General features: G+C 54.0%; 10 protein-coding genes across 10 annotated transcripts; 7 read left to right on the forward strand and 3 right to left on the reverse strand.

Annotated features, from left to right (window-relative positions):
* BDV59DRAFT_178397 (putative intracellular protein transport protein (Sat1)) lies at positions 1 to 2,890 on the forward strand. The gene is made up of 3 exons (XM_073689772.1): positions 1 to 793; positions 862 to 1,929; positions 1,979 to 2,890. The coding sequence occupies exons 1-3, from the start codon at positions 256 to 258 to the stop codon at positions 2,860 to 2,862; spliced, it is 2,490 nt and encodes an 829-aa protein (XP_073547850.1). The 5' UTR covers positions 1 to 255; the 3' UTR covers positions 2,863 to 2,890.
* Positions 2,891 to 3,030: 140 nt separating this feature from the next.
* BDV59DRAFT_178398 (EXO70 family protein) lies at positions 3,031 to 5,254 on the forward strand. Its single transcript, XM_073689773.1, has 3 exons — positions 3,031 to 3,402; positions 3,483 to 3,700; positions 3,762 to 5,254. The coding sequence occupies exons 1-3, from the start codon at positions 3,119 to 3,121 to the stop codon at positions 5,144 to 5,146; spliced, it is 1,887 nt and encodes a 628-aa protein (XP_073547851.1). The 5' UTR covers positions 3,031 to 3,118; the 3' UTR covers positions 5,147 to 5,254.
* A 132-nt stretch (positions 5,255 to 5,386) lies between these two features.
* BDV59DRAFT_178403 (Mob1/phocein family protein) lies at positions 5,387 to 7,007 on the forward strand. The gene is made up of 5 exons (XM_073689774.1): positions 5,387 to 5,803; positions 5,990 to 6,153; positions 6,206 to 6,299; positions 6,369 to 6,502; positions 6,552 to 7,007. The coding sequence occupies exons 1-5, from the start codon at positions 5,781 to 5,783 to the stop codon at positions 6,791 to 6,793; spliced, it is 657 nt and encodes a 218-aa protein (XP_073547852.1). The 5' UTR covers positions 5,387 to 5,780; the 3' UTR covers positions 6,794 to 7,007.
* Positions 7,008 to 7,030: 23 nt separating this feature from the next.
* BDV59DRAFT_32086 (F1F0 ATP synthase subunit 5) lies at positions 7,031 to 8,221 on the forward strand. The gene is made up of 4 exons (XM_073696192.1): positions 7,031 to 7,271; positions 7,471 to 7,782; positions 7,838 to 7,927; positions 7,980 to 8,221. Exons 1-4 carry the CDS (start codon positions 7,110 to 7,112, stop codon positions 8,091 to 8,093), a joined length of 678 nt encoding a protein of 225 aa, XP_073547853.1. The 5' UTR covers positions 7,031 to 7,109; the 3' UTR covers positions 8,094 to 8,221.
* Positions 8,222 to 8,317: 96 nt separating this feature from the next.
* BDV59DRAFT_202075 (uncharacterized protein) lies at positions 8,318 to 11,843 on the reverse strand (the record flags this gene model as incomplete). Its single annotated transcript, XM_073693954.1, has 9 exons — positions 8,318 to 8,672; positions 8,725 to 9,510; positions 9,563 to 9,659; positions 9,705 to 11,151; positions 11,201 to 11,300; positions 11,348 to 11,465; positions 11,528 to 11,550; positions 11,633 to 11,648; positions 11,720 to 11,843. 9 exons carry the CDS (start codon positions 11,841 to 11,843, stop codon positions 8,318 to 8,320), a joined length of 3,066 nt encoding a protein of 1,021 aa, XP_073547854.1.
* A 935-nt stretch (positions 11,844 to 12,778) lies between these two features.
* Positions 12,779 to 14,550, forward strand: cpdS (putative serine carboxypeptidase (CpdS); the record flags this gene model as incomplete). Its single annotated transcript, XM_073692199.1, has 5 exons — positions 12,779 to 12,944; positions 12,994 to 13,139; positions 13,197 to 13,617; positions 13,676 to 14,401; positions 14,453 to 14,550. 5 exons carry the CDS (start codon positions 12,779 to 12,781, stop codon positions 14,548 to 14,550), a joined length of 1,557 nt encoding a protein of 518 aa, XP_073547855.1.
* A 428-nt stretch (positions 14,551 to 14,978) lies between these two features.
* Positions 14,979 to 16,821, forward strand: BDV59DRAFT_32262 (sulfotransferase family protein). The gene is made up of 2 exons (XM_073696194.1): positions 14,979 to 16,324; positions 16,412 to 16,821. Exons 1-2 carry the CDS (start codon positions 15,672 to 15,674, stop codon positions 16,638 to 16,640), a joined length of 882 nt encoding a protein of 293 aa, XP_073547856.1. The 5' UTR covers positions 14,979 to 15,671; the 3' UTR covers positions 16,641 to 16,821.
* Positions 16,822 to 16,936: 115 nt separating this feature from the next.
* BDV59DRAFT_178453 (uncharacterized protein) lies at positions 16,937 to 18,215 on the reverse strand. Its single transcript, XM_073689775.1, has 3 exons — positions 17,836 to 18,215; positions 17,677 to 17,766; positions 16,937 to 17,529 (listed from the first exon to the last, which is right to left on the reverse strand). The coding sequence occupies exons 1-3, from the start codon at positions 17,880 to 17,882 to the stop codon at positions 17,301 to 17,303; spliced, it is 366 nt and encodes a 121-aa protein (XP_073547857.1). The 5' UTR covers positions 17,883 to 18,215; the 3' UTR covers positions 16,937 to 17,300.
* Positions 18,216 to 18,872: 657 nt separating this feature from the next.
* Positions 18,873 to 22,118, forward strand: BDV59DRAFT_178454 (uncharacterized protein). Its single transcript, XM_073689776.1, has one exon. It carries the CDS (start codon positions 19,393 to 19,395, stop codon positions 22,054 to 22,056), a length of 2,664 nt encoding a protein of 887 aa, XP_073547858.1. The 5' UTR covers positions 18,873 to 19,392; the 3' UTR covers positions 22,057 to 22,118.
* A 55-nt stretch (positions 22,119 to 22,173) lies between these two features.
* BDV59DRAFT_32299 (SDR family oxidoreductase) lies at positions 22,174 to 23,408 on the reverse strand. The gene is made up of 3 exons (XM_073696195.1): positions 23,005 to 23,408; positions 22,825 to 22,950; positions 22,174 to 22,736 (listed from the first exon to the last, which is right to left on the reverse strand). Exons 1-3 carry the CDS (start codon positions 23,298 to 23,300, stop codon positions 22,292 to 22,294), a joined length of 867 nt encoding a protein of 288 aa, XP_073547859.1. The 5' UTR covers positions 23,301 to 23,408; the 3' UTR covers positions 22,174 to 22,291.
* Positions 23,409 to 23,479: the final 71 nt, after the last annotated feature.

Consider the following 23,479-nt stretch of genomic DNA (forward strand, 5'->3'; position numbering starts at 1 on the left):
GGACTCATTCAAGCCCAACGGTCTCTCTCCCTCCCTCTCTTCTCCCCTTCCCCTCCCATGGCCTATGGCCCGCATCATTTGAAGGCCATGCCCTGAGTCGGCATCTGTTACCTCAACCATCATACTCATCCCCTCGCGCATTGATCCAACCTCGTCGACTCCCTCTTTTGGTGGCGGCCGGTACCCCCATCCAACGTGAACTCCGAGTCGTTGCGCGCTTTCGTCGACCTACATGGTGACGCCTCATCCATCGCCATGCCATCGGACATCCAGGTTTTTGTGAAATGGAAAGACCAAACCATCTTTGCGGGGGAGGATGTGGAATGCACCATCACCTTTAAGAACGTTGCGGAGCAAAGCGCGGAGTCGAGCAATGGCGGGCAGCTCCCCCATCAACGCCAACAGTCTCGAACTGGGAATACCAGCCCTCCTTCGGAATCATTATTCTCCCTGAAATCCCCCCAGAGTCTCTTTTTCAATTCGCATCGTCGATCCTACCCGACTCTCGCGAAACGAACCCCAACCCATCGAATCTCCTCATCCGTGAGCTCTCCGTTAATTGGCTCTCATAGCTTTCCACCTCCCTCAACGCCTCGAAGTGGCCCTCCTCCGGGCCACAAACACAAGCGATCAGTGTCTATTCTATCCATTGACAGTGATCTTCCACCTGATAGTACCCCGAGATCGTCCTCGCAGTTCAACCGGTCGAAGCCGGTCAGGGGTCATGGCCGGTCCGCAAGTTTGCAGGTTCCTCCGAGGCGATACGAAGGCTATGAGGACCCTTTTGGGAAAGGTGAGCACTGAGATGGCACTGAAGATGGTCCCCAGTATCCCAGACTGAAACATCGTTTTACCACCCAGGTCGCAGGCCATCTCGTGGCTATCCTCCCCCCGAGTCGCCTATAGCACCTTCTTCCAATGGCTTGAGACTTGATGTAGAAGGTTTCTCCCGGGGTAGCCGCCCTGGGTCTGCAGCACACAGTCCTATCCGGCCGATGGAGTCGCCGCGTGTTGCTCGCCGACCTCCTCTACCTCCAATCGATTTCAAATTCCCCGCTTCACCAACGACAGACCCTAGTAGTCATCGTCCAAACACGTCGCCGTCCCCTCTATCGGCAGATGCAAATAATGGCGCAACAACTCCGTCCAAACAGAGTGAACGGGAACAATCCTCCTTGACCCCTGCGCAAGTACCTCAACTTACGAAGATCATGTCAACTTCCAGCCTTAGTGGAAGCCATAAAAGCAGTGGGGAGTTCTACTCTGTCGGTAACGGCTCCTCAGAAACCCTACAATCCGAATACACCAATTACTCTATACCTGTTCCGAGGTCGAATGCGCCTCGCCATGCGCGACACATGTCCAGCCTGGAGCCCCAAAGCCATTCGCTCAACAACCAGACTCTCCTTATGGGCTACGCTCAGATCAGTGCGTCTTTTACCGTGGATGGCTCGTTAATTAACCAGTCCGCCTTTGAAGAGGTTAAACGGAAAGGTGTTGTCGGTGGACAGGGGAATATGGGCGTACCCAACGGGAACCCCGGTACACGGAGTGACAAAAGTCGCAAAGGCGGTGGCTTCTGGGGCGCTTTCAAATGGAATGCAATTGAGGAGTCCTTAAATGGTCTTCTTTCGAATAATGACCTTGATGGTCTCCGTGATATGCGAGGGGTCTCTTCGTCCAGATCGATCCCTTTGCTCTCGACGTCCCAGTCGCTCCTCTTCGTGGATCTCCGATTGGCGCCCGGGGAGGAACAATCCTACTCCTTTTCTTTTACACTACCCAGTGGACTTCCGGCAAGTCACAAAGGGAAGGCGATCAAAATTTCCTATAATCTGGTGATTGGTACCCAGCGGCCCAGCAGTGCGAATGAACCTCAGCGAGTCAACCGTATTAGTATACCGTTCCGAGTATTCAGCGGTGTTAATGGTGAGCCTGTGTCCTTGTGGATCTGTGGGAGGCATACTAACTGCTTTAGGACAAGGAGAAATCCTCGGCCACAACCTGATGAACCCTTACGTGCTCCTGCGTGATGAAGCTCGGGTTCAGAAGGTTGGGTCTTCCCTACCTCCTCCAGCAAAGCCAAAGAGCATCAGTGCGCCGACGTGGGCGTCTGCACCAGAGTTCTTATCTTACGTCGACGAACTCCTTGAAAAACAATCTCGCAGCAGTCTATTGCAACCTCCGGAGTCTGTACCGGACAAGCGGCCGAGCCATGACGCATCTACAGGACCACTAACCTGCAAAGATGCGATTGACTTGGCAGTGCTTCGAAGCAACCAGGCGCCGAATTCTTCGCGTAGTCCTAACCGATTTGAGATCGCTCGCAATGGGCGCCGCATTGCTGTGGTCGTACTGAACCGCCCAGCACATCGATTGGGCGAGACCATTATTGCCGCGGTGGATTTCGCCGATACCGCCCTGCCCTGTTATGCGATTCGAGCTACTCTAGAGACATCTGAGCGAGTCGCCGGCTCGTTAGCAGTGAGATCTGGGGCCAGCATTCGCCGGGCAACGCGCCGCGTCCATGCTTCGTTTTTCGAGAATACCCTATATTCGACGCGGGTTGTGTTCAGTCCGGCAGTGCCGATCTCAGCGACACCAACAATCCTGACCAGTGGAGTCAATCACGAGTGGGAGCTGCGCTTCGAGTTTGTCACGCCAAGTTCCCATAATGAGATGGGTACGGGGCCTTCTGGAACGCAGCTCTTGGAAGCTGTGCATGAAGACGATCGAGGGCAGATTCTGACTGCCTTGGAGAATCTTGGATGTGAGTCGTTTGAGGTTTCTATCCCAATCACAGTCTACGGGGAGACAGTTCGCGAGAGGGTCCCCGAGGAGGACGAAGGGTATACTATATAGACGAATCAAGAGCGTAATTGAACATGTCAATCTCCTTCTATTGCACAATGGCATTGTCGAGCGCAACGAACTATGCGATATCTTAGTCAGACCTTAGTCATCAGTACCCGCTTGGTCCACCCCGCGTCATGTGGGAGCTTCCCTGTCATCAGCTTCGATTCCATCGTCGATTCATCCCATTTCGTCTCGGCGGCATATCGGGGCTGGAAGGGTGCTGGAACTGAGATTATCTGGCACTCATCAATGCTTTCCGATCATGGTTGCCCCCCGAAACACAGCTTTTGCGGAGGAGAGCGCCGAGGTCGAGGTGCTGTACGCCAACCTCGAGAAGCTCAAGCTCCTTACGAAGAAGATCCAGGGCTCCCTCGTTCGCCTCGAGACCGGCGGAAATGTCGTCAAACATGCCATAGGCCCCATATACAGTAATACGCAGTCCCTCCAAATCACAAACAGCAACATCGACAAGGTCAATGAGGCCATTGATCGCCTCCGTCAGCCCCTCGATGCGAAGAGTCGGGAGGAGGGTATCATTCGCTCGGGGTATGTTTCTTCGTTCCTATTTCGGGCTGGGTGTTCGGTGTGTGAGTGGGATTTGTGCCTTGTGCTGACTTACCGTGAAGACCGCAGAATTGCGACTTGCCGCAGTATCTCGCTGCGTTGCGGCGGGTGGAAAAGGCCTTGGTGGATCTTAACTCCACGAATTTGAAATCGAATCAGAAAGCTATCTCCGAATTTACATCCCTGCTGAACGCTGGAACCGCGCAACTGCAAGATCTGTTTCGCAGCAAGCTGAGAGAACATGGCACAACGATAGAGCCGCTGCATTACTTGACGAAAGGTACGGTCATGATTCATCTCGATTCAGTGGCTCTTGCACTAACGAGTCCATGCTCCTCCAGAGCTTCCCTTCCCTTCGATTCCAGATGATACAGTTGCGGAACTAGGCCCAATATGCGCGGCGCTCGGCTCGGCCGCTTCACAAGGATTCCAACGTGGCGATGGCTCCAACCCGGCTGTTAAGATATATGCGGAAACAAGAGCGCCTTATATCACATCTGGCTTGCAGAATCTTGCCATTGCTTCCATGAACACTGTCAAACGGAGGCCTACGGACGGACCCTACAAGCAAGGCACCAACGGCATTGGGATTTACTCGAAAGCCCTGGAGAATTTCATCTACGCTGAGCACGACATCATTTCCCGGATCTTCACCGGGGATCAGAGGGGGCTGGCTCTGCAAGCGACTTGCCGACCGGCCTTGGCAGAGTATTCGAAAACTCTACGAGAGCTCAATCAATACATCAAAGCCAACCTCATGACGGATTGCTTCCTGGCCTTCGAGATCATTGAGATTGTAACTGCCATGTCTTACCGCGTCGATTCGAAGACTGGAGAACTGAAAAGTTTATTCATCGAAGCCCTTCGGCCGGTCCGCGAGACGGCCAAGTCTTCGCTTTCGGAGCTGCTTGAAGAAACGAAGCGGAAGTGCGGCGGTATCTCGATGCTACCCCCTGATGGAGGTTCCGTCCCTCTGGTGAACGAAGTCATGAGTTCCCTAACCACCTTAACCAACTATTCTGGTCCGCTCGCATCCATCCTGACATCTCTCGGGGACGGGAACTGGCGCTCGACGGCCAATGCGGCGAGCACGACTCCTCTAGACGTGAGCCCCGATAGTTCGACCCTCTTATCGCATTTCATCCTCGACATGATCGAGGCACTAATGGTCGGCCTCGAGGCGCGGGGCCGGGCGTTCCACCGGTCCAAGTCTGTCCAAGGCGTGTTCCTGTCCAACGTGTTCTGCAACGTCGACCGTTCGATCCGGCAGAGCCCCGAGCTCGCACGATACCTTGGCTCCCCCGACAGCATCGCGCGGATTGATTCGTTCCGGAAACGCGCTACCTCGACGTATCTGGACGCCTGGAAGGAGACGTCACACTATCTTCTCGACGTGCAGTACACGTCGCGGGCGGCTGGCCGACCTGCCTCCGGCGGGGTGGTCGATTCGGGTGCCATCGTCAAATCCTTATCGTCCAAGGATAAGGATGCCATCAAGGATAAATTCAAGTCGTTCAATGCTAGCTTTGACGAGTTGGTATCTCGACACAAGGCGCTCTACATGGAGCGCGAGGTGCGGTCTGTGCTGGCTCGGGAGGTCCAGGCGGTATTGGAGCCACTCTACGCGCGGTTTTGGGACCGCTACCACGAGATTGACAAGGGTCGTGGGAAGTATGCGAAGTACGACAAGGGGGGGTTGTCTGCACAGCTCGCCGGACTTGGTTGATGCTACTGATTGGGATGAAGGCGATATACCTCATTCTGCGGGCAGAACATAACGTATATTAATAGTAGGGATTAATTATAATTGCATAATGGCCAGGATGCCGGCTAGCATGTCCGTAAGGAGGGAACTTGTAGGGAGTATGGAACAGATCAAGTAAATATGCTGGGCTGTCCCCCCGGCAACCAACCACCCATGGGTCGAAGTTCCGCCGAGGGGATCGTGGAGACCTTCTCAGCTCCATCCATTCCGATCGATGACGGCGATCGCGCTCTCAGCTGCTATTGATCTAGTTTGATTCGAGCCGTGGCGCTGAAACTTTTCCATCTCCCTCTCCCCGGTGATCGCCTCCGTTCGGTCCTTTCGTTTACAACTTCCCCTCCTTGGCCGGTTTTCTTCCTTGCGGTGAGTCGGACACCTTGCGATCTACCCCGGTTGTCGCATCTGACTGGACATCACTGACTGAACTCCCTGGAGAATGGGAATGTAGGTGCATTCTCGAGATAAAACATCCTTGTCGCAATCCTCTGTTCGAAGCCTCATTCCGCGGATCGTTCGAGCCGGACTGATAGCGGGGTCAATATAATCCCACGAAGCGCAAACGAGAAGTGAAGATAGATTGAGAGACGGAGGGAGAATGGCTTCATTCATCACCACCATGTTCGTGCCGTTCCTTTCTGCTGTGTCGTCCACTGCCCCGCCATCCAAGTCATCGTCATCATCATCCTCCACCCCTTCCTGCAGTTCCATCCGTACCCCTCGTGTCCCCATCCTTCCACCCTCGTCATACCTGTCGCCAGTAGTTCGGCCTCTGCATCACGCTTTCCTTGGACTGACTCCCTTCAGCAATGCCCGCACACGAGCCCCCTTCAAGCCGCGCTCGGCGGCCAAAGGCACAAGCAGTTACCAGTTGAGACAGTTCGCCGAGGCGACCCTGGGAAGCGGTAGTCTACGCAAGGCCGTGAAGCTCCCCGAGGGCGAAGACCTGAACGAATGGCTTGCGGTGAACGGTATGCGGTGTAACTCTGTCATAAGAAGTGGATGGAGTGCTAACAGAAACAGTGGTGGATTTCTACAACCAGATTAACCTCCTCTACGGCTCGATTACGGAGTTCTGTTCGCCCCAGTCGTGTCCAGAGATGAAGGCGACCGACGAGTATGGATATTATCTCCCCGCCATGTCTCGCCAGATGCGGACTACACTCGCTAACTGTTGACGGAACAGGTTCGAGTATTTGTGGCAAGACTCGGAGAACTTCAAGCGCCCAACGAAGATGTCGGCGCCGGAGTACATCGAACACTTGATGAGTTGGGTGCAGAGTAATGTCGACAACGAGCAGATGTTTCCAAGCCGGCTGGGTAGGTTTCCATGACTCGCTCTTTCCTGCATAAGTGCTCACTCGTGTAGGCGTCCCGTTCCCCAAAGGGTTCACCAGTCTCGTGCGGCAGATCTTCAAGCGGTTGTACCGTGTGTATGCACATATCTACTGCCACCACTACCCGGTGATTGTGCATCTGGGACTGGAGCCACACCTGAATACCAGCTTCAAACACTATGTGTTGTTCATTGACGAGCACCGGTTGGCGAGTGGAAAGGATTTCTGGGGGCCGTTGGGGGATTTGGTGGAGAGTATGCTGCGGAGCGATTAGCGTTTTTCCCTTTCTTTTTCTCTCGTCTCATTTTTAAGGGATGGCATTTCGGGGGTTCTTTTCTGGCGTCCGGGGTAATGAACCAATCTGAGAATGAATCTGCATGAAGGCCGCATCAAGGGAAGTATACTGTAAAAAAGTTCCGTAGTCTGGTGAGGTAACCGAAAACTCGGCGAGAACGGGATCTCACGTGACGGGCATGTCGAAGTCTCACTTCCTGTTCTCCTCCCCTCTCCTGCCGAACCGCACGACCTCCCATCCCAACTTCTCCTCCACCCCCCACAGTCCGCCTCTCGCGTCTATTCACACCGTCACAATGCTCTCCGCTCGTGTCGCCCGTGCTGGCTTCCGCGCCACGCAGTTCTCCGTCCCTCGCACCGCCGCCCTGAACGGCCTGCGCACCTATGCCACCCCGGCCCAGGACGTCAAGCCCCCCGTCTCCCTGTTCGGCGTTGATGGCACCTATGCCACCGCTCTGGTATGCGACTTCCCAGTACCGCCGTGATATCTGCATTTGCCCGTGGGAACGGGGCTACGGCGGGAGTGGTTCGATCCGTTACTCTCCGAGGATTGAGTCTCTGAAAACCCGTTCCGACCCCGGAAACAACAACCCCAAACACAGGGCCTTGATTGTTAAACCCCTACACAACCCGTGCTAATGGCCATCCCTCACTTAGTACACCGCGGCCGCCAAGTCCTCCTCCCTCGACCAGACCGCCAAGGCCCTCACCAACCTCGGCCAGGTCCTCAAATCCGACCGCAAGCTGACCGGCCTCATCTCCGCCCCGACCCTCACCCCCGGTGACAAGCAGGCGATCGTCCAGGAGCTCCTCAAGCTGAGCGGCGACAAGGGCGAGGTCGTCCAGAACTTCCTCACCACCCTGGGCGAGAACAACCGTCTCGGCCTCCTGGAGGGTGTCTGCGAGAAGTTCGAGACTCTGATGGGTGCTCACCGCGGTGAGGTTGAGCTGAACATCTCCAGCGCTCAGGTGTGTATTTGGCGTTTCGGATGCTGGACGAAGAATGAGCGCTGACCGTTCGCAGGAACTCGACAAGAAGACCATCGCCCGTCTCGAGAAGGCCGTCGCCCAGTCCGAGTACAGCCAGGGTAAGAAGCTCAAGGTCGTCACCAAGGTATGTCATGTTCCTTCGTCTGTTGGTACTTCGCCCCGGCTAATCGGTGTAGGTCGACCCCGAGCTTGTTGGTGGCCTCGTCGTCGAGATCGGTGACCGCACCATCGATCTTAGCGTTTCGTCCAAGATCGCCAAGCTGAACAAGGCCCTCACTGATGCTTTGTAAATTATCCCCTTTGTTACCCTCTTGTACCCTACAATTCCCTTGAAGTTACCTTAGCATGAACTCGTGTTCTGGGTTAAATAGACAGAATTGAGTTATCTGCGCCGATCATCTTGCTGCGCGTAGACACGTACTCATCTGTAAGAGGGCAAGAGGCATACTTTAGCAGCTGAAGCCGGATCAAGATTCATAAACCAATGCATGCACTATCTATCTCTAGCCCCGTATCAATGACCGTTAGGCGCCTGGTCCGCCGTCGTCTCAAACTCATCCTCATACGTGCCCATCGATGCCTGGCTGCGCACCCGCTCCAACTGACTCTCCACGTACTGCGAGACATGATCGTCCGCACCACGCTCTTTCTCGTCCTCGTCGAGGACGCTCTCGGCACCGGGCGTCTCACCCGTAAACGTCGACTCGAAGTCGCTCCGGTTCCCGATGGAGCGGCTCGTCGACGACCGACGTACGCTGGGCCGGCGGCTGCCGCGACCGCCTCGTGCAGAGCGATAGAAGCTGTCGTCAAAGTAATGAGACGCCGCGGCGGAGGGAGACCGCGGGGTGTGTGGGAGGCGGCAGTTGATTCTAAACCAGTCAGTACTTGACATAGGGGCGTGATACAACCGACAAGACCTACCCGGTATCGTGGATGATCTTCGCGATGAGCCCCGTCCAGCCACACTGATGCGAGGCACCGAGGCCGCGGCCGGTGTCGCCGTCGAAGAACTCGTGGAACCACATGTAGTCCTTCCAGTGCTCGTCGAAGTCGAGGCGATCGGAATTGTCGTAGACGGCGCGACGGCCCTCGTCGTTGCGGGCAAACAGGTGCTGCAGACGATGCTGGATCTCCTCGGCGACCTGGCCCAGGTGCATGTAGTCGCCGGAGCCGGTGGGACATTCGACCTGGAAGGAGTCGCCATAGAACATGTAGAAGCGCAGCAGGGACTCGACGAGGAGGAAGTTGACGCACAGCCAGACGGGGCCGCGCCAGTTGCTGTTGCCGCCGAAGAGCGCGCTGTCCGAGTCGCCGGGCACGTAGCTGACGCGGAATTCCTGGCCGTTGACTGTCATCGAGTACGGGTGGTCGCCGTGGTACTTGGACATGGACCGGATGCCGTGCTCGGAGAGGAACTCCGTCTCATCTAGCATCCGCTTGAGGATCTGCTCGAGCCGGCTCCGGCTGACGAGCGCGAGGAGGAGCCGCTCGCCTTTGCCGCGCCGCTTCATGCTGGCGATGTTGCGTTCCGCGACGTCCTGGCGGTTCTCGATGAACCAGTCCAGGCGCCGCTTGAACGAGGGGAATTTGTTGATCAGCTCGGGCTCGAGGGTGAGCACCGCGTAGAGCGGGATGAGTCCGACGAGCGAACGGACGGGAAGTTGTTGCGTCCATGGTTCACCGTAGGAGATGGCGTCGTAGTAGAAGCTGTTTATGTTAGACTGGTGGGCTGTGGACAGGTTTTGGGGGGGTTACAAACCCGTCCTCTTCGTTCCAGAGGGAGGCTTCCTGGCCACCGGACCGGAATGTCATCGCGTCGCTGATGAGGATGAAATGCTCGAAGAACTTCGATGCAACTAAGGGGGTTAGTCAAGCCCTGTGCGTCTTGTACATGGACTTACTGTCTTCGTAGATGCGACGGTGCTTCGCCAGTTCGAGGGCGATATTTAGCATGCACAAGCAGTAGAATGCCATCCATCCGGTGCTATCGGCCTGTTCGAGGACGCCTCCGGTGGGTAGAGGCTCCGACCGATTGAACAAGCCGATGTTGTCCAGACCAAGGAACCCACCTTCAAAGACATTCTTGCCCTCCTGGTCCTTTCTGTTCACCCACCAGGTGAAATTCAGCAGCAGCTTCTGGAACACCCGCTCCAAGAAGTCCAGGTCCTGCCGGCCATACATCTTCCGTTCGATCTTGAAGACCCGGAATGTAGCCCATGCGTGGACCGGCGGGTTCACGTCGCCAAAGTTCCACTCATACGCAGCGAGCTGTCCATTGGGGTGCATGTACCATTCTCTGGTTAGGAGATCCAACTGCTTTTTGGCGAACTCGGGATCGATCATTGCCAGTGAAATGCAGTGGAAGGCAGTATCCCATGCCGCAAAGAACGGGTATTCCCACGAGTCTGGCATGGACAAGATATCGTCCATGTACAGATGCTTCCACTGTTGATTGCGGACGTGCTTTCTACCAGGCGGCGGAGGGACCAGCCCCGGGTCTCCGTTGGCCCACTGATCCCAGACGAAATGATAGTACTGCTTCGTCCACATCATCCCCGCAAACGCTTGCCGCTGGATGTTGCGAAGATCCTCGCTCATGGGAAGCGGGCTGATGTGATAGTAGAAGTCGTCGGCCTCGGATCTACGCTGCTCGACCGCATCATCCAGCGCCTCCTCATCCACAAAGGGCTCAAGCTTCCGGGAAAACCGAAATCGGACGACAGCGCACTCTCCGGGGGGGATCCCATCGCCTTGGTCGAAGGCATACCACGCAGCGAACTTGGTGCCCTTGTTCGCCGGATTGACCGCATCTTTCTCCTCATCGACGATGTGCCGGTGAAAAGCATCCTTCACGTAGGGTTGGTCGTTCTCGGTCCCCCAGAGAAACTGGTTGTTCGTCTCGTTCTCGGTAAAGAGCATCTGGGGCAGGATATCTTCCTGGGAGTCACCCGCAGCGGGCGAGGGCGCAAACCGCACATATCTGTCTCCCAGTTTGTGGTGAGACGACTTGGCCGCCAGCGGGGTCACCTTCTCGATGGAGGGTTTGAGGGACGCATCTTCGTGGCCCCAGGCCCAGGTGTTCCGGAACCACATATGGGGAACGATATGTAATGGGGCGGGTTCAGGGCCCCGATTGTAGGCGATGATACGGAACATGAGCTCCTCCTCATCGTCGCCCTCCTTGGCCGTTTCAATGAAGATGTCCCAGTATCGATTGTCATCGAATACGCCGGTGTCCAGAATCTGGTATTCGCGATCGAGTCTCCCGCGTCGGGCATTCTCGTCTACCAGATCTTGATAGGGGAATTTGCTCTGCGGGTATTTGTACAGGTATTTCATGTAAGAGTGCTGCAACAGTCAGCGAAGCATCCCATACGCGACGGGGGACGTGACCGACCGTCGGGGTGTTGTCGAGGTGGAAATGCGCTTCCTTGATGCTCTCTCCATGGTTTCCCTGCGGATTGGACAGGCCGAAGAGACGTTCCTTCAGGAAATCACTATCGCCGGTAAGCGAGCTTCAGGGCGAGCGCCATGCGATGCCTACTCTTTCTCGTTCCAAAACGCGAACGCGATGTTCTGGATCCCGTGGGTGTCGGACACCCCGGCGATCCCATCCTCGCCCCAGCGATACGTTCTAGACCGGGCGTGATCATGCGAGAAGTCTGGCCGGGGGGGATCAGCGCTCGCCCACGACGGATTCAATTGCAGCGCCAGGGACTCTTACAGCTCCACGCATCGCCATTCTCACTGCGACAAGGTCAACCAAATGATCTCCACTGTTATCTCCCCATGCGACCATGTGAGAGATTGGGGTCCTGGTGCAACTTACGAGTAGTCCTCCCGAACTGCGGGGTTTTCGAACATGAGGTCATCAGCGGCCGAAAAACCGGAAATCCGAGACGAGGAGGCAGCTCACCTGTCGCCCACTGCCTTTCGGCGACATAGGGACCCCATCGCTTCCAGTATCGAGAGCGTTCCCGGTCTTCTTTGAGGCGTTGCTCCTCCTGCGACAGATAAGAGTGCTTGTCGATCAAGACCATGGTCGGAACGAATGCAACCACGGAAGGGAAGAGTGAAAGTCGCGAGAGTAAAAGGCAAAGAGAGAGAAGAGGAGAAGAGAAGACTGGGCATAGAGGGATAATAAGAGAGGGAAGGCCGAAGCTAAGAGAGCAGGGACCTCAGATGGAGGGTCAATGGTTGGACATGACAGTTCCTGAGCTGCAGGACAACTCAGACCCGGCTTATCATGACAGGAAAAAAGGTCTTGGATCATCGACTGGGAGCGTCTAGACCGAATTTAGTCCCTGAGCTGCCCACTTTTTCTGAATCGGTCATATCTGATGTCATATCCGCTGTCCAGTAGCGAGCGGGTGGTTGAATGTCTATTTCTACACGTTCCCCACACGAGCCATCCTACAAGTGCAGGGTGAGTTGGAAATGCAAATATCAAGAGTTAATTCTACCAATGTGTACATGGCAATTAAACTTTTCTTAGGGATTTCTGGGGGATTCTATTATAGAGTCTTCCACGTGGTTTTCTGTCTGGCATTATATGGGCCTGCTAATCTGCCCCTCCCGCGGATACTGTGGCGTGCCTAGGGGAATCTGCAGAAATACACCCCTTATATCAATTCCAGAATAGATCTCTGCTGAGGAGCTACAGGTCCTCGGATGTTACTCCAGTCTCTAGTCTTTTACACATCAATGTTGATGCCTGAACCAAATAGTCACTGTCGTTCGGAGCGAACTATCTCCCTTTCCAGGAATGCATCATGTACCTGCAAAACAAATTCTAGCTTTAAAGTTTCCACAGCCTAATACTTTCAAACTTGGCGCGCCCTAACCTCGTTTGCCCTACATTTGTTTGTGTTATTTGTGATACATTGCTGACCATTTAAGGCTGATGCCCTCGTACAACAAACTACAACACCTCTTGACGCATCACAGATGTGGATATCCCACCAATTCCTTCACAATGTTGATTATATTGCCACTTCTTGTCCTCTTATCCTCTCAAAGTGGGGTATGCTTGCAAAACCCTCATCGCAAAGCTGTCCGGTCAATTCAGCGAGGACTGCCCACTCGAGCGAACACAGCCACCGGCATTAGTGGCTACCAGTACTTGAATGACAAAACAAAGAGTAGGACATCGTTAGATAACTCATTTCGTGCACGATTAATGGAAGGAAGGATTCCTCGTGAATGGTACGACCATTCCAGAAGTTGATTTTGATGTGGGAGAATCATATGCTGGCCTTCTACCAAATACGCCTGCCGGAAATTCCAGCCTCTTCTTCTGGTTCTTCCCATCGCAGAACCCCAAAGCAAAGGACGAGGTACAGTGGAATCGGCAGGCCTGAAGTATCGTCACTGACATCAAAGGACCTACGAAGATCACTATCTGGCTCAACGGTGGTCCCGGATGTAGTTCACTTGAGGGGATGCTACATGGAAATGGCCCGTTCATCTGGCGGCCAGGAACCTATAAGCCTATTCCGAACCCTTATTCTTGGATTAATCTCACAAATATGGTTTACGTTGATCAGCCTGCAGGGACAGGCTTCTCTCCCGGACCACCTACCGTTATCAACGAACAAGATGTTGCGCAACAATTTAATAGCTGGCTCAAGAACTTTGTTGACACTTTTAGTCTCCATGGACGGCGGATATATATGACTGGAGAGAGTTACGCAGGCCAGTTCATCCCATATATCGCCTCTGATATGTTAGATCGGAAGGACACCCGTTATTTTGACCTTCGTGGGATCCAAATTAATGACCCGATGATAAACGAGGAATCCATTATGATCTACGGTATGATTATGCGCTCTATATCCCTTACAACCTGTGGTATACTGAGCTCGAGTCACAGCCCCAGCGATCAGTCACTTCAACCACTTCCAAAACATTCTGGCGCTAAATCACACCTTCGCCCAAAATATCAGCCGCCGCGCAGAGAAATGTGGCTATAACAGGTTTCTCGATGAAGCCTTAACGTACCCTCCACCCAGCAACTTTCCTACTCCACCAGACCCAAATAACGACGACTGTGCCATCCGGGACGAGATCGTTCAAGCAGCGTACTTCGTCAACCCTTGTTTTAACCTGTACCACCTGACGGACTTTTGCCCTTACCTCTGGGATGAGATGGGATCTCACTCCCCCGCAGTGGGACCAGACAATTACTTCAATCGATCTGACGTGCAACAAATTCTGCATGTCCCTAGAACGGACTTCTCTGAATGCACCACAAATGAGATCTTTCCTGATGGTGACCCATCTCCTCCCAGCGCGTTAGGTCCTCTCCCAAGTGTCATCGAGCGCACAAACAACACAATTATTGCACATGGATGGCTGGACTCTTTACTCTTCGTGAATGGATCGCTGGTGACAATTCAAAATATGACCTGGAACGGCGCCCAGGGGTTTCACTATCAACCGACCGAACCGCTTTACGTCCCCTACCATTATGGCCTCGCTGAGTTGGCTCACAACTCCGCCCCGATACCGTTCACATTGGATGCAGGAGCTGGGCATCTAGGCACAGCGCACACGGAACGCGGGCTAACGTTTACCACGGTGTATGTGGCGGGACACCGTGAGTGGAACTGAGATCCCTAGATTATATACTGCCATTAACATCGCCTAGAAATACCCCGATACGCCCCGGGAGCTGCGTACCGCCAGCTGGAATTCCTTCTAGGACGCATTCATAGCCTGTCTAACGTAGGAAATTACACTGTCTAGGTGGGTGGTGATTCAGATAATTTCAGCTGTCTCTATCATGGATATGATCCATCATAACCAAAGCGCTCTACGATAGATTTTATACATCAGTTAGAGAAACCAGCGAACCACAAAAGCTAATAATCCCAGCACACCAAATACTGCTCTAATGTCTCTTTGTGCCTTCCTCCTCAGCAACTCGCCCTGACCCACAGCCTCAAGTTATATCTTCTGCGCATCATTTTGGTCTGTTCAGAAGTCGCTCTCTTACTTGAGCCACACAACATTTGATGTAGCCCTGGTCTCTTTCTTCCATAGTATAGAGGCAGATCCAGCTGCATTGAAAAATCTTCTATTGGTGTCTCTATCGCAGTATTTCTCAAGAAATGCAGCCGTGATCTTCAGATCTCATTTCACTAAATAGGACACGTGCATTGTAGGTTAGTCTTGGTATGTAACTTGCAGGTTGACAGCCTATAACATACGTAGCCGGCCCGAATTTTCCTTCCCCTGCAATTCCTATAAAAGCTTTCATCTTGTACTTCACCCTGTGGCATTTACCTGAACCAAGCGAGCAGGCAGAGCTAGATCTCTGCTCGGGAATGTGTTTTCCCCCAATATTATGTGGGTATCACTCAAAGAAGCCCTACGCACAGATCCACTCCCGAAGGTAAGACGTAGTAGACCCGCCAGTACGGAGTAGCTTGACCAAAATGGCCCCAAGATTTCTGCCAAAACTCAAATACTTCCTCGACTGTCCACTTGTTATCACGGGCTACACCACCAAAGTAGAAGTTGCACCGATGCGGCTCCTCATCAATCAATGGTAGGCAGACGGGCCGTTTCGGCCCCGCTCCACGCCTCGCGTTGCCCATATCTGCCGACAGACAATGTTGGCCTGCTTAGTGGGCGGGCACCAATGGCAACTGATATTCCCCTGCTAGTGCAAATGAAACCCGCAAGGCAAGCCCGCTGGCTTACATGAACAGGGGTGCCGAGATCCAGTCGCTCTGGCCCCCATCCGCAGGCGGCCTGACGCTCATATAAAGGTCTGACCAGCCTGCCTGCCGGGAGCTGGAAACGAGATCAACTCGTTCAAATTCCTGCCAGAAATCGGACCCCTCACGCATACCCGTACCGGGATGGATCTTCTCGAGCGAACGATCTACTATGTCCCTGACCCGCCCCGCAAGCCACGGGAGAGGCCCATGAAAGTCCTTGCCTTGGGCTTCTCCCGGTCAGGAACAGAGTCTCTCTCCCGCGCCCTGCGGACGCTGGGATACAACCACGTCTTCCACGGATGGCGGGCGTGGGAATCGCGGCCGATGTTGTGGCGCGCGTGGGTCAAGCTGGGCCGCCGCAAGTTCGGGGCTGACGGGACCGTGCCGGGTGACACGGGGATCACTCGCGAGGACTTCGACGCCTACATCAGCGAGTATGAAGCGGTGACGGATGTGCCATGGCCGATGTTCGCGCGGGAGATGATCCGCGCGTACCCGGAGGCCAAGGTGATTCTGAATCGCCGCAGCAGCGTCGACGCATGGCACCGGAGCTTCTGCACCGTTCTGCGGCCTTTGACGTCCGGCTGGTTTTACCACGTTTTTCCGTGGTTCCAGGCGGATCTGTACTGGACCAGGCGGTTTATGGATGAAATGTTTACGCCCTTCTTTAGGGGTTCATGGGCGCAACATGGCAAGTGGGTGTATGAGGAACACAGCGCTTTGATACGGGGTCTGGTGCCCGAGGAGAATCTGCTGGAGTGGACTGTGGAAGAGAGCTGGGAGCCGCTGTGCAAGTAAGTGTCCCGGCATGGTTGTTGTTGTTGCATTAATGGGCGTTCTGCGGGGAGGAGAACGTAGCTAATGTCGATGCCTGCATCTAGGTTTCTGGAGAAAGAAACTCCGCAGGAGGAATTCCCTTCGGGTAATACGCCGGCGTACGTGAAGGCGGCATACGAGACGCACTTGAATCCTTGCATCACCCGAGCCAAACGGAACCTGGGGATCTCGGTGGTTTGCGTGAGCGCGTTGGCATTCCTACTGGTCAGGCGCCCCAAAGTGAGTTGGGAGTGGATTAGGAATGTAGACTTTCAAGCATTCTTTGGAAAATGAATCTCGACGAGTGTCTTTGGAAGCATGCATGACCTTGTTAGTTTTCAAGTAAATACAATGTCTTCGCTTGATGCTCCATGGTTTGTTTTGTATGCTCGCCAGCCATGTCAATCTTGTAGGCAACGCATAGAAGGGATAAGGTAGTTAGAGGTGTTGGTCTATTGAAATTGAATAAACCGGGAATTCATCCGTTGAAATAAGATTGAGGGACCATCACGCAAAGGAGTACGATCGATGGCACCATCGCGGAGGGATCCCCGCCAATCATGCTCACGCTTACATTCGACAACACCGCAGGCTATAACAACAGGGTCTGATTATTAGGTCGCAAGGAAATAAACGCAACCGTTCTAAACCGGAATAGAGTGGCGGGAAACGTCCATAATGACAATGGAAATAGGCCGGACGATCCGTACAGCCACCGATGCCAGATGCAAACAAGCGAGCAGGTTTCAAAGCCTGCCCGAGGTCTCCTCCATCGGGAGATGTATGAAAAATATTAAAAGAGGGAATAATCAACCAACACAACCGAATTCTCCAAAACATGCTCGCCATACACAGGGATATAAACGCAGTGAAGTCAGTCCAATCCAATGAAACCCCCAACCGGTACCCAAATATAGTCATGTCCGCCGGCGCCGGCAGTCCGATCAGGACGGCTCACGTATTCCGTTGCTGAGCCTGTGCGCGCCGTTCATCGCCACTGGAGTACTGGCCTGCCATGTCCGTGGGGGATGTTGTGGAGGATGTGGATTGATAGCCGCTTGGGTTTGGGCGTGCCGAGCTGCTGGAGGAACCGGCTTGCTGGGCCTTGAGGCGTTCTTCGGCAGCGCGAATCTTCGCCTGCAGTTCCTCCAGTTCGCGGTTTTGGATAAGCATTTGGAAACGCCTAAAGATGAGGTTGAGGTTAGCTTTAGGTGACGCAAGAGTTGTTTGTTTTTGTTTGTTGTTTTGTTGTTGTGGCTGTTGTAGTGTGACTGCGGGGAAGTACGGGTGTGCGACCAGGGAACGAAGTATAGAGAAATAGGGGACGGACTTTTGGTCAATAGTCTGCGACAGGTTGTCGACCTCGGAATCCAGAGCGAAAGCGCTGTCTAGCGCAGAGGAGAAAGCCTGTGCCATGGTCCTACCATGTCATGGTCAACGCGCGTGTTCCAGGAAGAGGCTCGAGGGGGTTGGAAATAGGAGGACGAACGACTGAGGCCGACCGCTTGGCTTCCACCCCTGGTCTGCATCGGACATGTTGTATAGTTTGACGGGAGAACGAGCCGCGAAGGTCGAAGGAGTTTAGAAGATGATGGAATTCAAAGAGAAGGAAAAAGGAGGGGGACGAGGGTCTGCGCCGATCGAGGATCAGGAGGAGTTCCTGGGCGACTCGACACGGACGGGGGTGGGGACGATTAAGAGAACTAGAGGGCAGCGATGGTGGGACACGGACGGACAAGGAGAGGGAAAGAAAGAAGGACGAACAGGACCAGCTGAGAGCGATAGATGGATGGGAACAGGAAGAGGAGAAGGAGGAGGAGAAGAAGATGAGGAGGAAGAAGGGTAAATGAAAGAGAGATCGACTGGACCTGTGGTCGCACTACTCCTTGAGGAGTAAATTATTAGTTAGGGGAGAGGGATTATTATTACTATGGGCCAGGAGGGACCACTTTTATGTTTTAGACTCGTCCGTGGGGATTGTGGTCACTAGAGTGCTTCGGGGGGAGTAGAATTGCAGGGGGTTTGCTTAAGATGGGAAAAATGCGGAATAGATCTCTACCAGAGGGATGTTGGCATTGTTGTGAAGGGATATAAGGCGGATGGCGTATGGCGGATGGCGGACATACTTGAGATTCAGGAGGCTCTTAGTCATCCTATCGATCTTCGTTGGATTCTCTTCGACTACGTGAACTGGTGGGTAGGCAGAAAGAAAGTGAAGAAGGGTCTAGCCTCAATTATGGTAATTTCAGGAAGTCGAATACCGAATCCTATGAGTTGGCGATACCTTGGTAGGTATCATCAACAGACAGAACTAGAACTGCATCTGTGTAGGTAGACCGTTACTTGTACCTAAAAAGGCCCCTGACAGGTCAACGGATAATTACATAAGACGGCATAACTCTCGATGACGTTGCATTCCCGTATATCACATGACCACACCTGCTCCGGGCGGCGCTAGCGACCACTGTGGCCCTATGACTTTCCTTTGGCGGTATCACCTCATCCACCCATCATCATCCCTACCTACCAGAACTCCCGACTCCCTTCATCTTCTTCCCATCTTCGCCCCCCAATATTCCGCTGCATCCGACTTTCTACCTTTCCTTACATCATCGGAAGTGACTAGAATTCTTACTCTCCATTTTTTTGAATTTTCTGTGATTTTTTTTTTTTCCCACTAGTCCCGCCCTTTTCTCCGGGGAAAGTCCACCCTCCCAACGTGACACGGTCGCGTTTTCTCTTTGCCCCTTTGACATAGATTTTTCCAACCTGCGCTTCTGGTCTCTCCGCCCTCCCGCACAGCTTTCCGCATTCGTCCATCTTCAATCCTGCGACTTCATTATCAGATCCTCCTCTTTTGTTCTATCATCACCCTCGTACCGCTCCGATCCACTCGGTCGTCAATGCGCTGGTCCTCCAGATAATCTCGCTCACCACGCATTGACAGATCGTTCCGCCAGCCTCATCGCCACCTCCATCCCTCTCCACCGTGGCCCCGATCCCTACCTCTACCTCCCCCAGTGGCCGAGTGACCGGGCAATGGGGGATGCCTCCTCTGTCGGCTTACACTCCCTTTGAATCTCTTCTCTTCTTCCAGTCTCTGGCTGCTCATGATACCCGTCCCGCCAATTTCCTACCCATTTCAGACCTTCTGCGCAACAATCCGTTTGTCCGACAGCATGTCGGCTTTGACGCAACGCGTCTCGCTCCCGAGGCCCTCGAGGACCTCTACGCCACCCTGATGCGCGATGGCCCCGACCTTGAGCTCAACGGTGGCCATGTTGACGGCGCTAACCCCAGAAAGCGCAAGATCGCCCCTGCGCGACCCGAAACGTTCGGGGACAAGGGACTAAACCATGCGACCTTTGTGCCCGGAGTAGTCTCCCATTTGTACGCAAGGTACAAGGAATTGGTTACGCGTGAGATTCGGAACGAGGAGAAGAGATACCAGGATATTCGAGATGAGATCGACCGCTTGCAGAAGGAGGAGCGCGACTCGATTGCCGACTCGACTCCCCAGTCAAAGACTGTGCCTCCCAAACCAGTGCCGCAGACCTCACCGGACGAGGCTGAAGCCATTACTGCACCCACTCCGATGGATCTTGATACGAAGCTGGAGGAGGACAAATCGGTCCAGCAGCCTCTCAAGGATGCGCCTCGGAACGCGGTCAAGCCACCTCCGGCTGTGGATGCGAAGCGAGCCCCGGCGGATTCTCAACAAAACATCGTACCCCAGCAGCCAATGACCCCTGCTTCACAGCCAAATGCCGGGCAAGCGGTAGGACACATACCCAAGGAGCAAATCTCCAAGTTATCTTCGCAACCTCAACCCCCATCTCAAACTTCTCAGCATACCCAGCATCCGCCATCAAACCTGCTCCCGGCGCAGCCCGTGAATGGGTCACTTGCAGCACCTCAGAAACCACTTGCTCCGCGAAACCATACTGGAGCCAAAGGGACCACAGTCCCACCTGCGCAACCAACTGGACCGACGCCCCCCGTTCAAGTGTCCAAACATCCCTCGGCGCCGGGCCCTGTTGCTTCGTCATCGCATCCTCCCCAGCCCGTGGGGAGTGCTTCAGCACCTATTCAGCAATCTTTTCCAACTGCTAAAACTGCTGGCCAAGCCCCGCAACCCGCACCTTCACCAGCCTCGCGACCACCTCCGCAACCTAGCTTCCAGCAATGGTCCTTGAATCAACCTCAAACACCACGGCCCTCTTCTCATCCTATACCCCGTCCAGCAACCCAGACCAGACCGTCGCCATCTCAAACGCCCCACATCGCTCCCAAAGCTGAACCAAAGACGGCGCCTAAAGCTCCTCAGTCTATACCTATCCCATCCACACCGCAACCTGTTCATCCCAGTGTGCAGTCAGAAACTCCAGGTGATGTCACGTCTAACTTTCAGACGCCTGCCTCTCAGTCTTTGCCACTTTCTGAACTTCGGGGACGGCCTCGCATGTCGATTGATACCTGTGGCTCTCTTACTCCGTGGAAGAGAACTCCCCGGTTAAGCATTCCAGCATCTCCGCGTTCACCCGAACGTCCTCGACCGGAGGACGTGAGCCCCATCAGTGAGAAAGCCCCCTCCCTAATGGGGTCACGGGAACCGACCCCTGAAATGACGGAGCCCCCCCGCAAGCGACGTAGAAACGACCCGAAGGTCGCAGGTCGTGATCGAGAATCCAGTTTGGGTGCTGCCGATACAGAGAGCAAAAGTGGGCTACGTGGCAAGCCGGAGAAACTCAACTTTTCCGGAAGCAAGCGGCGTGACCATAGCACCGCTTCCTCTAGGAGCCGGGGGCGGTCAGTATTGTCGCGCGAGGACGACACCGAAGCTGGAGCAGTGAGCAAAATCAAGCATGAGCTGCCTAGCACGCCCGCTGGTGTCCCTGAGACGTTGGAACCTGATCAACGTGCATCTGGCCGAAAAGGTGCCCAGGTCCCAGAGGATCGATCCGGCAGAGGGAGATCTAAGCGTAAGCGCAGTGAGGTGTTTGAACAGGAATCTCCTCCCAATGAGCTTGGTCGCCCTGATCTGGATCAGTCGACACCCTATGTTCTATGTGCTCGGAACTTCCCGAGAACGGGAGCCCCGATCATGAATGAAGTGACGACTCACAAACATGCTTCGATCTTTACGAAACCCCTAACTGAGCGCGACGCTCCCGGCTACCGTGATTTGATCTATCGGCCGCAGGACCTCAAAACCATCAAATCTTCCATCCACCAAGGTAGCAAAGCAGTGGCGGCGGCAACTGAAGCTGCGAACACACCGGTTGCAGACGGAGAGTCTCCGGCCCCCAATGCGGGCACGCCGTCTAAAAATGCCGTCCTCATGCTGCAGAAGACCGAGGATGTCATTCCACCCAAAGGCATTGTCAATTCTGCGCAGTTAGAGAAGGAGTTGATCCGCATGTTCGCCAACGCCGTTATGTTCAATCCTGTTCCTCAGCGTGGTTTCGGCCCAGCCTTCCCGATGACCAGCGACAGTGGGTCGAGGGCGAGTACCCAGGCTCCAGAGGGTGATGAGGGTGGCATTATCAAGGATACGGTTGAGATGTTTGATGACGTCGAAAAGGCAATCACTCGGTGGCGTGCAGCTGAGCGACCTGCTGATGACCTGGCGATCAAGAGTGTGCTCTCGCTTCGTCGTGGCAGTGCTAGTGATCCAAACCTAGACAGTGCCGATGAAGTTAAGGGATGATTGAACGTTGTGTGACGACTATTCACCTTGTATTACTATAGCGAATAACATTAATATATGCCATTTTCCCATGTGGATTCAACTACAAATTGGTTATCTGCGATGTACTTTGGAAGGATACTAGCACTCCCTTTATGCCGCCATTCACACCGCATGGGATTCCCAATCTAGTTATGTTGCTCGGAATTCCAGCAATGGTTCTAAATATCGCAGTTATAATACGTCCCCATCCAGGCTAACTGTCGATATTAGTTGAAGTCGCAATGGCTTTGGTATCCTCCAGGTCTTTCTTCAAGGTATGAATCTTGGTCTCCAATGCAGCCACACAGTCAGGGCCCAGCGGAAGGCGAAGATAGTCGTGTCCATTTCCAACAGCTGCGACAATAGCCCTTGCGGCCTTCACAGGGTCACCCTTGGCGGAAGGTAGCATTTCTTTTAGATTGGAAGTTCCAAGGACCATCTCCTCGACAGAAGTGCCGCGGTAGGCATCGCTGAATCCACTAGTGCCATGCTGCGCTGGTGTGATAATACGACTGGCAAAAGGGGTACGAAATGCGCCAGGGGCCACAATCAAGACTTTCACGCCAAAGGACTCGAGTTCTCGAGAAAGTGATTCGTGGATTGCTTCGATAGCCACCTTGCTGGCCGAATACGTTCCTCGAGCTGGTCTGGCAATAAAACTACCCCCAAGATCATGGACATATAAGCGGAATCCGGAGAGAATACGATTGCAAAAATACAGAAATACCACAAAAGTTCCTGACATACCTAGCTCCGCTACTTATGAGGACAATATGTCCAGCTTTTTTCTCCCGCATACTTGGGAGGAGTGCACGCACAACCCGGAGGGGGCCATAGAAATTGACCTCCATCTGGGAGCGCACCTCATCCTCGCTTCGGATGGAGTTTCGTCAATCCCGAACCCCACTCAATAAGTGCACGACTGACCTTGTATCCTCGACACCGCCAATAAAGGCATACCCTGCGTTGTTCACGAGGACATCGATGTTCTGCTCCATGGCAACCTGTGCCATGCGCTTACATGCATCCTCATTGCCCGGGTCCAGACAAACCCATATCCCGCCTTTTGCTTGGAATTCCGGGAAAGCGCAGACCGCACTTTGAATGCTGCGGGTGGCGCCAATAACCTTGTGTCCGGCGTTCAGGGCCTCTAGGGCAAGCGATTTGCCGAGACCGGAGGATGCCCCGGTGATGAACCACGTAGACCTGGGGTTTGGTGTCATATTAGTGGGGAAAATGGATAAGGATTCGTTTTCTTGAACGAACAGTACTAAGATTCAAATAGTTATTTGAGGTCTTGGATTCATCGGACTTAGGCGGCGTTTAGCTGAACACTCGCTTGTAAAGACCTTAAGTCCACCCTGAATTATGGAGCACACTTGACATGCGGCAGACTACGTAT

Source organism: Aspergillus ambiguus (genome assembly GCF_047715705.1).
Source record: "Aspergillus ambiguus strain CBS 117.58 unplaced genomic scaffold BDV59scaffold_16, whole genome shotgun sequence".
NCBI lineage: Eukaryota > Fungi > Ascomycota > Eurotiomycetes > Eurotiales > Aspergillaceae > Aspergillus > Aspergillus ambiguus.